Raw genomic sequence first — 13,804 nt, forward strand, 5'->3', positions numbered from 1 at the left:
CATACACATGTAGGAACCACTAAATACACCTCTAAAAACTGGTAAGTGAAGCCCCCTTTAAAAACACACCTGTAATTACTGCTAAACACACCTTGTGGCTAGAGTTACTACGGAAACTAAAATACATATTCATATTTTATAAATACGTAGAAGCAATAGCTCCTCTGGTGTGATTGGTTTAAACACACGTTGGACCCTCACTAAGCCCTGTGTGGTCACAGCAGGGGTCCAGAGCCAGCAGCAGAACTACTGAACTCTCTAACACTACAAACTTTTGTCATGGATTTCAGCTTTTGCCAGGGATTGCATTGATTTCTACCTGAGAGACAGGCACACACACACCTACACACACACGTACATGCACACACACACGGTGAGATCAAAGGGCATCAGACCTGCACTAAGCAAAGCCTTTCTTCCGGCCCACCACCCCTCTCTCCTGATTGGCCGGGTCTGGGGGAATCCGCCCGGCGACAAGGCCTGTGGATACAGCGACGGCTGTGGAGCGTGATTGGCTCCTACCTCTGTTGTCAGGTGCACCGTATCTGCACTGTCATTAGTAACTTTTTGTTTGCATAAGACTTTAAATAATTACATATTAGCCAATACCTTATGTAAAACTATGAAACTTTTGTTAACATTACAAGACGGTTGGCTGTCTTCTGATGAGGACCAGTAGCATCACTGGGTTAGCGTCACTGGGTTAGCATCACTGGGTTAGCGTCACTGGGTTAGCGTCACTGGGTTAGCGTCACTGGGTTAGCGTCACTGGGTTAGCGTCACGGTGTTAGCGTCACAGGGTTAGCGTCACTGGGTTAGCGTCACGGGGTTAGCATCACTGGGTTAGCATCACGGGGTTAGCATCACTGGGTTAGCATCACGGGGGTTAGCATCACTGGGTTAGCATGACGGGGTTAGCATCACTGGGTTAGCATCACTGGGTCAGCCTGCTGCCTCATCTTAAAACAAAGGAATAAAAAATGTAATATCATTATTAATGTATCTAGATTTTGTTTTACACACACACACACACACACACGCACACACGACACCCTCCATATTGCGGCGAGGTGTGAGAGACACAGCATTATGTGTTATGGAGTCAGAGGCGTTAACACAACCAGGTCAGCTCCTAGTGGGACGCACAACACACGCGTCACCATGTAACACAACCACGTCCGCTCCTGGTGGGACGCACAACACACGTGTCACCCTGTAACACAACCACGTCCGCTCCTAATGGAACGCACAACACACGTGTCACCCTGTAACACAACCACGTCCGCTCCTAATGGGACGCACAACACACCATGTAACACAACCACGTCAGCTCCTGGTGGCAGTGACAATGCTTTCTAAGTAATAATGGCGGGAAAACCGTTGAGGTGCTTCTTCTAGCCGTGCACGTTCACACACACTCTGGGGGTTTTCTGTTTCTCAATTTATTTCTCTCGCTCTCTCCTGTTATGATATTGAGAGATGGATAGCTATTGTGTGTGTGCTTTCATGAGTGTGTGAGCATGTGTGTGTGATAAATGAGAGCTGTCAGTACCATATCAGAGAGAGCGGGGTCGACCCAGACTGAGAGAGAGATAGACCCAGACTGAGAGAGAGAGAGAGAGAGAGAGATAGACCCAGACTGAGAGAGAGAGAGAGAGAGAGAGAGAGAGAGAGAGAGAGAGAGAGACAGAGAGATATAGACCCAGACTGAGAGAGAGAGATAGACCCAGACTGAGAGAGAGAGAGAGAGATAGACCCAGACAGAGAGAGAGAGATAGACCCAGACTGAGAGAGAGAGATAGACCCAGACTGAGAGAGAGAGATAGACCTAGAGAGAGAGAGAGATAGACCCAGACTGAGAGAGAGAGAGAGAGAGAGAGAGATAGACCCAGACTGAGAGAGAGAGATAGACCCAGACTGAGAGAGAGAGAAAAAGAGAGAGAGACAGAGAGAGAGATAGACCCAGACTGAGAGAGAGAGAGAGAGAGAGAGATAGACCTAGAGAGAGAGAGCAAGAGAGAGAGACCAAGAGCGAGAGAGTATTGTAGTGTATAATATAATTGTTTTCATGGCAGATTGCTGAAAGAAAGAGGGAGTGATGGACTGATGACGAACTGGAAGGTGGAGAAGTGGTGGCTTCAGTGATGGGAGGCATTCAACTTAGTGCACACAATGCACTCACTATGCACACAACTTACACAAAGCAAGCACACATTTCAAATGCACAGAAAACACTATGTCGCACTTTGCACACTATACACGCCACCCACAAAACACACAACATACACAAAAACACATCACACATCAATGACACACCTACATCCACCTCCTCCTCAGCTTCCTCCTTTCCTTCTTTTATCCTTTCTTTCTTCCTTCCGTCCGCCCTTCCGTATGTCCTTCCTTCCTTGCTTCCTTTCTTCCTCCCTCCCTCCCTCCCTCCCTCCCCTCCTTTCCTCCTTCCTTCCTTCCTTCCCTCCTTCCTTCCTTCCTTCCTTCCTTCCTCCCTTCCTTCCTTCCTTCCTCTCTTCCTTCCTTCCTGTCTTCCCCCCTTCCCTCCTTCCCTCCTTCCTCCCGGTCTCAGCTGCCCCAGTGTCTCTCTGGGTGAGTGTGTTGAGTGTTCAGTGCCTTAACTACAGAGTCATTAGGGGCGACTGATGCCTAGTCAATAGTAATGTGTTCATTAGGAACCGGCCTTTAAACAAACATGTCAGCACTGAGATATAGAGCTTCCTGCAGGAGGAACGGCTAGACCCAGCCAATCACGGGCCAGTCTGGGAAAAACAGCAAGAGAAGAGACTGTCAATCTTCAGCTGGCTATACTAACATCGTCCTCAGCGTGGCTAGTGCAGTGTTTGATGCTTGGAAGTTTGACAATGGAACCCTTATGGTCGCTGGGGGTGATAGGACTCAAACCCTCTGACGCCCCTAACCCTTAGCGAGTGTGGTCAGATAGGAATTTGTATTGATCTGCCTCTCACTCTATCACTCCTCTCTCTCTCACGCTCTCTCTCGCTCTCTCTCTGCTCTCTCTCGCTCTCTCACTCTCTGTCTCTCTCCTATAGAGATATGTAATTTTATATATATATATTATAGTCTGAGACGTGGCTCTGTTGTAGTATAATACCCTCTGGGCTCAGGGGTCAACCTGTTAGATTGTGTCACATTAAACACACCAAACAAACAAGAGAGCGTAGCGAGTGTGAACATGTACCAGGAATTTATGAGCGATGAGCTAGAGCCCTCCGGCATTCATCAACCTGACAGCCTCACACATGCACGTGCGCGCACACACACGTATCCAATGTGTGTTCAATAAAGGATATTGGCAAAACCCTGGGAAACTAAATGATCCTGACTTATGCCATTTAGAAACATGACTAACCAAACACGCACACACACCTCACCATCTCAGCCTTATTAATCAATCTATCTATATCCAAACATATAGTCACAATAACAATGTAGTAATGTGACGTGGATGTGGTGTAATGGGAATAGCAGCCGTAGCCTGAGTCTCTCCCAGCCTGGCGTTATCATCGTCTGGTAAACCTTTGTTTAGGTGCTCAGTGCATTGGTCAGTGGTGACCTTTCTTCTTCCTGTAGGGAGATCGCTAATGGCCCGATGGTCTGTAATGTTGTTTCTGTCCCAGACTCCTAATCCCAGCTAGTTCTCCTATTCATAGTTCATCTGTGGTCATGTAGTCCTCCTTTAGGTCCTCCGCAAGGTCCCGCCAGCTCCAGACACACTGCGCTAATCTCATCAGCAGAGTCTGCCGGCATTTTATCATCAGCCCGCCTTAAATGGCAAAACATCATCTCTTATTGGTTTACACACACACACACACACACACACACACACACACACACACACACACACACAGACATATACACACACTACCTAAAGAAGGGACTACGAAGGGAGAGAGATATGGCTACAGCAGGAATGCTAACTGCGTTAGCATCATGGGGTCAGACCGTTGTAATGTACAGGCTGTGACAGATAGAGAGCTAACCACGTTAGCATTGTCATGCTAGGTCGTTGTAGGCGATCAAGACTGAGAGATGGACATCAGTGCTAATGTCATTAGCTGCTGCATTAGGGCCGTCGCTAAAGAGCCAGACAATGAGAGTTGTTGATAAAAGATGTTGTTATCGTAGCGTTATGGCAGGCTTATCCTAGATTAGTATGTTACATGGTTAGCGTTGGGGACTGAAACGGTCTATGACAAATGCATCTCTCTCTCCACCTCTCTCTGCCCCTCTCTCTTACTGTATCTCTCTCTCTCAACCATTTTCAATTCACCATTTGAAGGGAGATTCTACGTGTGTAAAACCCGTGTTTAATAGAAAGCATCCCATAATCGTCTTTGGTATCCAAGTGACTCGTCCCTAGAAGTAGAATATTAATCATGGATGGTCAGATGTTGAGACTATCAGCCAGTGGAACATAAATATCAGAAGAGCAATTATAGATATTGTTTATATTGAATTCCTAGTGTTATCCCAGCTAAGATAGTCCACGAGAATAATAATACCAGTAATAGATCATGTTTCTACTGTGATTCTATTGTCCACCAGGTCAGATAGTCCAGTACAATACCAGTAATAGATAATGTTCTACTGTGGTTCTATAGTCCAGTACAATACCAGTAATAGATAATGTTCTACTGTGGTTCTATAGTCCAGTACAATACCAGTAATAGATAATGTTCTACTGTGGTTCTATAGTCCAGTACAATACCAGTAATAGATAATGTTCTACTGTGGTTCTATAGTCCAGTACAATACCAGTAATAGATAATGTTCTACTGTGGTTCTATATTCCAGTACAATACCAGTAATGGATAAGGTTCTACTGTGGTTCTCCTGTCCACCAGGTAAGGCGTTGACCTTCCTCCTGCTCCAGCCCCCCAGCCCCAAGCTGCCTCCCCACAGCACCATCCGCCGCACAGCCATCGATCTGATTGGCCGAGGCTTCACCGTGTGGGAGCCATATATGGACGTGTCGGCGGTGCTCATGGGCCTGCTGGAGCTGTGCGCCGATGCTGAGAAGCAACTGGCCAAGTAGGAAACAGTGCACACACGTGGGGTTATACTGAGCCCTTCTCTGATCTGATTGGACGGTATCACAGTGATGTCACCATGTGCGGCTCACGCCGACAGGCACAGACGCTGTGTCCTGCTACAACCAAGGACTTAGGTTTAGCTTATAAAAGGGTTTGATAATCACAAGTCATGATCACTGTGTTTGTAGTAGTGGTGTTATGGTGTGTGTGTGTGTGTGTGTGTGTGTGTGTGTGTGTGTGTGTGTGTGTGTGTGTGTGTGTGTGTGTGTGTGTGTGTGTGTGTGTGTGTGTGTGTGTGTGTGTGTCTGCATGCGTGTGTTTAGCTCTTCACTGTTGCTCACCCATTGAACATCATCTAAACCCTGATGTCCTCCCCCACCACACACACACACACACACACACACACACACACACACCACACTAAATAATACTATATGTTGTTGCGTCTCACCATGTGAATGAACTAATAGATTTTCTAGCCTTGACTCCCACCAAAATCAATACTCCAAATCCTGTGTGTCTGTGTGCGGTTGTGGGTGTGTCTGCGTGTGTGTGTGTGCGTGCGTGTGTGATGTTGTGAATGCAGTCGTGCTGCCCGATTCAGCCACAGTGTGCTGCATGGAAGCTAAAAGACAGACAGAGAGAGGTTGGCTGTTTGTCTGCACATCTGTCTGTCTTTCTGTGTAGTTAGTTAGGTGAGTGCTGCATGCGGTGCTCAACTATTGTTCTTCTTAAAGGGGACATATTATGAAAACAACACTTTCCCTGGGATTTGGGGCGTTGTTTTGGGTCTCTGGTGCTCCCACACGCATGCAAACTTTGAAAGAAGTCCGTACATGATTTTTTGAGTGAGATATTAATTTCTGAAAGTACCCCGCCTACAGTTACCGAACGAGCAAGTCAGTTTCTTCGCCCCCTCCTAAGTAGGAAGGGGGCACAGTTGAATATTACCTGCCACTTTTCCACTCCCCTCCACTCAGCAGCTCCGGCGGGGGGGACTCGGCGCCAGCCCTGCAGCTAAGCTCCAGGAGAACAATCCCTTTCTCTGCCGGCGGCACCGCCGGAGGAGGAGACATGGAGGAGAAAGGGATTGTACTCCAGGAGCTGAGCTGCCGGACTGCCGCTGAGCTCTCCCCGCCAGACTGCCGTGTGTTATATACACATTTACAATAATGACAGCATCCATGCATGGTGGCTAGTGGTGGATGAACCCTCTCTCTCTCTCTCTCTCTCTCTCTCTCTCTCTCTCTCTCTCTCTCTCTCTCTCTCTCTCTCTCTCTCTCTCTCTCTCTCTCCAGCGTCACCATGGGTCTTCCTCTCAACCCTCCAGCGGACTCTGCTCGCTCGTCCCGCCACGCTCTCTCTCTCATCGCTACGGCTCGGCCACCTGCCTTCATCACCACCATCGCTAGAGAGGTAAGAACCACCTGTCTCTACCTCATCACCTGTCTATCTCCATCCCCTGTCTCTACCTCCATCACCTGTCTCTACCTCCATCACCTGTCTCTATCTCCATCCCCTGTCTATCTCCATCATCTGTCTCTATCTCCATCCCCTGTCTATCTCCATCCCCTGTCTATCTCCATCACCTGTCTCTATCTCCATCCCCTGTCTATCTACATCCCCTGTCTCTATCTCCATCCCCTGTCTATCTACATCACCTGTCTCTAGCTCATCACCTGTCTCTACCTCATCACCTGTCTATCTCCATCACCTGTCTCTATCTACGTCACCTGTCTCCACCAGCCCCTGCTTCACTCATACCAACACACTGCATATGAAGAACCCACAGTGTTTCTATGTGTTCTGATCTTGTGTGTATGTTGTGTATTAACTATGAGCCACCTTGGTACTAAACCCTAGAGGAGTGTGGGGGAGCTGAAGGCAGAATTCCCCCTCGTTCCCCCCACACTCCTCCAGCGTTTAGCAGCCAGACGGCTGTGAGGTGATGAGGTCCTTCTGGCGCTGTCCGGTGGTGTGTGGTTCACTCTAACCGCTGTGTGTCTCAGGTCCACAGGTTCAATGCTGCCCAGGCCAACTCCCAGTCCCAGCAGAACGTCCACACCAGCACCCTGGCCCGGGCCAAGACCGAGATCCTCAGGGTGATAGACATACTCATAGAGAAGATGCCTGGAGACGTAGTGGATCTACTGGTGGAGGTAAAGAGTATATGTTATTCTATATGATATATCATTCTGTATTGTATACTTATAGACTCATATCTGATATCATACCAAGTTCTGTCGTCTCCTCCCTCCTTCTCTCCTCCGCCTCCTTCTCCTCCTCTATCCTCTCCTGCTGTCCTCTCTCCCCATCTCTCCTCCTTCTCTCCTCCTCCTCCTCCTCCTCCTCCCCTCTTCCTCCCCCTCTCCTCTCTAGGTGATGGACATCATCATGTATTGCATTGAGGGTTCGCTGGTCAAGAAGAAAGGACTGCAGGAATGCTTCCCTGCTATCTGCAAGTAAGATATCTGCCTCTCTCTCTGTCTTACTGTCGCTCTATCTCTGTCTGTCTCCTCTGGTTGTGTTCTATTCATGATGATGTTGTGTATATATATATGATGTATTCAAAAGAGTGTGTGTGTGTTCGTAGGTTCTACATGGTGGGCTACTGTGACCGAAGCCACCGCATCGCAGTGGGGGCACGCCAGGGCTCCGTTGCTCTCTACGACGTCAGGACCGGGAAGTGCCAGGTACCCTCCCCACACCTGAGGCCCCGGGGTCCAGTGAGGGCCCTGGGATGATGAGGCACTTATAAAGCCTCTTCAAACACCTTTTAACATCTATCCGTTTAATATTTCTGTAGACATTAGCCGAACCTTCATCCAAAGGGACTCTCAGGGACTTCTGAATCAGGAAGGAGCCATTAGGGAGCAGGGGGGCTCTAGCATGCCTAAAGCTAGACTGCCGACCCCGGGGATTGAACCCAGAACCCATCAGCTGGGAGTCAAACTCCCGAGCCAACCTGCCGCCCCTCTCTGCTGTCTGCTGCAGAACTCCAGCCCCGCTGGTCGCCCTAGTGACCAGGAGGGTATAACCCAGGCTAGTGTGGAGGGGTGGGGTCGAGGGGAGCAGGCAGGTCTGTCTGGGGGTCACCCTGCTCAAGGACTCTGAGGGCCATCCAGTCAGAGTGGACCGAGGGCCAAACAGGCCGGAGCCGTGATCTCATTCCCGCTGTTAGAACATGTAATGAGAGCTACAACGGGCTGATGATCACTAGTCTATCACCAGGAGACACGCGCACGCACGCACCAACACACGCACACACACACACACACACACACACACACACACACACACACACACAGACAGAGACGCAGACAGACAGACAGACAGACAGACAGACAGACACAGACAGTCAGTCAGTGAAATAGAAAGTCTGATTAATTCTATTCTATGTTTTATAAATGTTGTTATGAGGTTGTACGTACATAAACATTCTTAAATCATCCAGGAACGTCATTCTTACATCATCCAGAGGAGAGGATGTGTGTGGTGAGGGGGGTCCTCTATTCCCCATCTTGTGCGAGGTGTTATTGCGTTACACACGGAGCAAGGTGCAGAAACATCTGTCAGGACCACGTCTGATGGAATTACCCTCACTGTGTGTGTGTGTGTGTGTGTGCTGGTGTGTGTGTAGGTTGGTAGGTGTGTTTCCACCCATACCAGCACATAAAAGCCTTGATAAATATGATGCCTAACTGTGTGTGTGTGTGTGTGTGTCTCCTCTTTCTAGAACATCCATGCTCATAAGGGTCCAATCACTGCAGTGTCATTCGCTCCTGACGGCCGTTACCTAGCAACCTACTCCAACCTAGAAAGCCATATCTCCTTCTGGCAGGTAACCAACGCACACAAACACAATGTAGACACACAAACACACGCACACACACATAATGTAGACAAACACACACACACAAACACGTAATGTAGACACATACACACACGAGAGATATCTACATTCCGATTGGCTGGCGGTCATTTACAGCCAATGGCTACTAGCTCATTTGCATAGAGTTGAGCGGTTTGCAACTCTTATTTACAGCTTTACAGCTTTAAAGCTATCGCTCCTATCGCTTTATGGCGCATGTCTAATAGAAAGAGAATGGGCGTTTATCGCTCGAAGCACTTTATAGCTTTTGGTGTGAACGTACAGTAACTCCTCCCACTGAGCAGGGGAGCCTACTGTAGGACGTCAGAACACTCCACCAATCACAGGCTGATATGTCAATAATAAGGCTAGTGAACCACTCTGTCAGGAGACTAGATTTAATAATGGTCTACCTACTGGTAAACTGGTTAATGGTAAACACACACACACACACACACAGACACACACTCACACCCACATAGACACGCACTCACACTTCCTCAATCAGTTTATCTCTGTCTATCCCTGTTACATCCATCACTCACACAGACCGAAAAGAAACACACACACGCATAGATACACACACACACCCACACACAGACACACACACACACTAATGGTATTTACTGTAAGCATAAACCACCGCCGGCTGGACGGCTGCAGTGGTAACAAGCTGGCAGACACTGAGTCTGTCGCACACACTCATGTACACACACACGCATGCACACACGCAGTCAGTCAGTGTCTATCTTCACTCACACACACACACTGCTTCATAGGCTGGATCAGTGGTATAGTAATATAAATCATTTAAAAAAGAACAAAAATAAAACAACAAGTCATTTTCCAATGTAGTATTCCGAACTTCTAAATCAGTACTTATAATAAAGGTTTTAGTCCAGTATTAATAAAGGTTATCCCAGTATAATATTTAATCTCAAAATGAACATCAATCCACATTATTACCCAGTATAATCCCTGATCTCCAGATGAACACCAGTATAGCCAGTCTAACCAGTATACCCCCCTCAGACGAACACCAGTACACCCAGTACAACCAGTATCCCCCATGCTCCAGATGAACACCGTTACACCCAGTATAACCAGTATACTCCCTGGTCCCGATGAACACCAGTATCCCCAGTCTAACCAGTATCCCCCCTGCTCCAGATGAACACCAGTACACCCAGTCTAACCAGTATGCCCCCTGCTCCAGATGAACACCAGTACACCCAGTCTAACCAGTATCCCCCCTGCTCCAGATGAACACCAGTACACCCAGTCTAACCAGTATCCCCCTTGCTCCAGATGAACACCAGTACACCCAGTCTAACCAGTATCCCCCCTGCTCCAGATGAACACCAGTACACCCAGTCTAACCAGTATGCCCCCTGCTCCAGATGAACACCAGTACACCCAGTCTAACCAGTATCCCCCCTGCTCCAGATGAACACCAGTACACCCAGTCTAACCAGTATCCCCCTTGCTCCAGATGAACACCAGTACACCCAGTCTAACCAGTATCCCCCTTGCTCCAGATGAACACCAGTACACCCAGTCTAACCAGTATCCCCCCTGCTCCAGATGAACACCAGTACACCCAGTCTAACCAGTATCCCCCCTGCTCCAGATGAACACCAGTACACCCAGTCTAACCAGTATCCCCCCTGCTCCAGATGAACACCAGTACACCCAGTCTAACCAGTATCCCCCCTGCTCCAGATGAACACCAGTACACCCAGTCTAACCAGTATCCCCCCTGCTCCAGATGAACACCAGGACACCCAGTCTAACCAGTATCCCCCCTGCTCCAGATGAACACCAGTACACCCAGTCTAACCAGTATCCCCCCTGCTCCAGATGAACACCAGTACACCCAGTCTAACCAGTATCCCCCCTGCTCCAGATGAACACCAGTACACCCAGTCTAACCAGTATCCCCCCTGCTCCAGATGAACACCAGTACACCCAGTCTAACCAGTATCCCACCTGCTCCACATGAACACCAGTACACCCAGTCTAACCAGTATCCCCCTTGCTCCAGATGAACACCAGTACACCCAGTCTAACCAGTATCCCCCCTGCTCCAGATGAACACCAGTACACCCAGTCTAACCAGTATCCCCCCTGCTCCAGATGAACACCAGTACACCCAGTCTAACCAGTATGCCCCCTGCTCCAGATGAACACCAGTACACCCAGTCTAACCAGTATCCCACCTGCTCCAGATGAACACCAGTACACCCAGTCTAACCAGTATCCCCCCTGCTCCAGATGAACACCAGTACACCCAGTCTAACCAGTATCCCACCTGCTCCACATGAACACCAGTACACCCAGTCTAACCAGTATCCCCCCTGCTCCAGATGAACACCAGTACACCCAGTCTAACCAGTATGCCCCCTGCTCCAGATGAACACCAGTACACCCAGTCTAACCAGTATCCCCCCTGCTCCAGATGAACACCAGTACACCCAGTCTAACCAGTATCCCCCCTGCTCCAGATGAACACCAGTACACCCAGTCTAACCAGTATCCCCCCTGCTCCAGATGAACACCAGTACACCCAGTCTAACCAGTATCCCCCCTGCTCCAGATGAACACCAGTACACCCAGTCTAACCAGTATCCCCCCTGCTCCAGATGAACACCAGTACACCCAGTCTAACCAGTATCCCCCCTGCTCCAGATGAACACCAGTACACCCAGTCTAACCAGTATCCCCCCTGCTCCAGATGAACACCAGTACACCCAGTCTAACCAGTATCCCCCCTGCTCCAGATGAACACCAGTCTGCTGGGCAGCATTGGCATGCTGAACTCGGCCCCCCAGCTGCGCTGCATCAAGACCTACCAGGTTCCCCCTGTGCAGCCCGCCTCGCCCGGCTCCCAGAACCACCTCAAGCTGGCCCGCCTCATCTGGACCTCCAACCGCAACGTCATCCTCATGGCCCACGACGGCAAGGAGCACCGCTTCATGGTCTGACCGCCTCCCGCGTCCTGCCCGCGCCACTTCCTGCCCGCACAACTTCCTGCCCGCGCAACTTCCTGCTCTGGCCGCTCCCCGTCTGGCCCTGAGCTGGCGGGGTTTGAGGGAGGTCTATTGGGGTTCTAACGTACTGGGGGGCCGTGAAGGGTCTTTAGTCTGAAGAGTTTAGTGTTAAAGTGAATCTGAAGATATAATGTATGTACATACTAGAATGCTACGCTTTAGTGGTAAGATAAAGATCAAGATAAAATGTATGTATTATTTAGTAGAAACACCAGATAGTTGTGAACTATACAAACCTTTCAACTCTCAAACGTTTAGTCGTAAAATGTAAACCTTTGAAGGGTTATGTTTGACGACTAAACATTTAGTTTACTTTATTATCACCAATATTAGATCATTTTGGAAAATATTTGCTCCAAGGCAGTCTGGATTTGAACCAACAACCCGCTACACTGAGCTGGTTAGGCCTCTTCTACTGTTTGAATCTGATAGTTTGTTCTTCGTGCTTCTGGATTGGCTGTAGATATGTTTCTTGTTGCTCTGTTACCGTGGCGGTGGACCCAAACACACCTGTTTACATTGTTGTTGTTGTTGTGTTGTTTCATGCTTTCCTGTTTAAGGGTGGTTGGTTTCACCGCCCTGGCCTCAGCCCGCGGAGGTGGAGCCAGGAGGTCATGTGATCTGAACCCACCAATAGGGCGCGGCCCCACCTGGGCCCAGCCCTGGTGGGGCGCTGTGTGATGTGTGTTGTCGTTGTGTATTGCTGTTGTGGTTGATGGTATCAACGTTCCCCTTCCTAGGGTTTCCCCAGCGTTTGTGCAACAGTGTATGTGTGTGTGAGTGTGTGTTTGCAAATCCCAAAAGTTAATGTGCCCTACTTTCCAATTCTCTTGTATATTACACATTTCCCTTATATAAAACGTATAATAAGATGTATGTGTCTGTGTGTGTGTTTGTATATACACACATAATGGTAGGCTAATGTGTGGTGTAAACTTCACAACATCGTGTGATGCCTTGACGGGAGATTCAGGCGCTGGTCCGTCGTTATGGGAACCAGGAGGGGTACATACCTTAGCCTGCTAATGAAGATGGCTATCAATCGGCCTCTTCCTCTATTCTCTTCACTCTTTTCTGTTTCCGACCTTCAATTCTCCTCCTGCCTCTTGTCCTTCGCTGCCTCCCTGCTCTCATCTCTCCTGCTCCTCCTCCCCAATCTCTCCTGTCTCCTCCTCACTCTATCTCCTCCCCTATCTCCTCCTTCCTGTCTCCTCTCCTCTGAGCCTCTCACACGCTACACACCTGTAAAACTCAAGCGTGTCGAAGCTTTTCACACCTCCATTTTATTTACCAGGTTGACAGCTGGGATTTAGACTTGTGCAGACACACACACACACACACACACACAAACCGGTCTGAATGGATGAGAGTGGAGATCATAACATCTTGTTTACCTTCTCAACTAAAGAGAGGGAGATGAAAGGATCAGAGATTGGGCAGCCAGACAGACAGACAGGAAGAAGAGTGTGTGTGTGATTATGTGTTTATCCACAGAATGATTTGTTGCATGTAAATATGACCCTGTGACCAAAAAAGATATATATATATACTATGAAGAATATATAGAACTATACTATATAGATCATGTGCTGTGATTAATTCTCTCGTGTTGAAACTTGTTGACTGTCAATAAAGAAATGTGAAAACAAACATGATTTATGTCCTTTCCTTCTGCTGTGGCTTGTTGTATGAAAATGTACATATATTAAACAGTGTGTGTACAGGCCTTATCAACCCTGTATGACATGAGCTGTGGTGAGGCTAGAAGCAGTCTTTGTCCTAATGACCGGCCCCCTCCCCCTCTGTCTCCCAGACCA

At 48.6% G+C, this 13,804-nt stretch overlaps 1 protein-coding gene across 2 annotated transcripts in view; it reads left to right on the plus strand.

Annotated features, from left to right (window-relative positions):
* wdr7 (WD repeat domain 7) overlaps positions 1-13,602 on the plus strand; it is a 71,524-nt gene extending 57,922 nt beyond the window's left edge. For both annotated transcript variants that reach the window (XM_079756006.1, XM_079756007.1), the window contains 7 exons: positions 4,878-5,064; positions 6,365-6,482; positions 7,076-7,225; positions 7,446-7,528; positions 7,660-7,759; positions 8,803-8,907; positions 11,718-13,602. In XM_079756006.1, the coding sequence (XP_079612132.1) occupies positions 4,878-5,064; positions 6,365-6,482; positions 7,076-7,225; positions 7,446-7,528; positions 7,660-7,759; positions 8,803-8,907; positions 11,718-11,921 (947 nt within the window). In that variant the 3' untranslated portion in view covers positions 11,922-13,602. The remainder of the gene's footprint in view (positions 1-4,877; positions 5,065-6,364; positions 6,483-7,075; positions 7,226-7,445; positions 7,529-7,659; positions 7,760-8,802; positions 8,908-11,717) is intronic.
* Positions 13,603-13,804: the final 202 nt, after the last annotated feature.

The sequence above is a fragment of the Pollachius pollachius genome, assembly GCF_949987615.1.
Source record: "Pollachius pollachius genome assembly, chromosome: 18".
In the NCBI taxonomy this organism is placed as follows: Eukaryota; Metazoa; Chordata; class Actinopteri; order Gadiformes; family Gadidae; genus Pollachius; species Pollachius pollachius.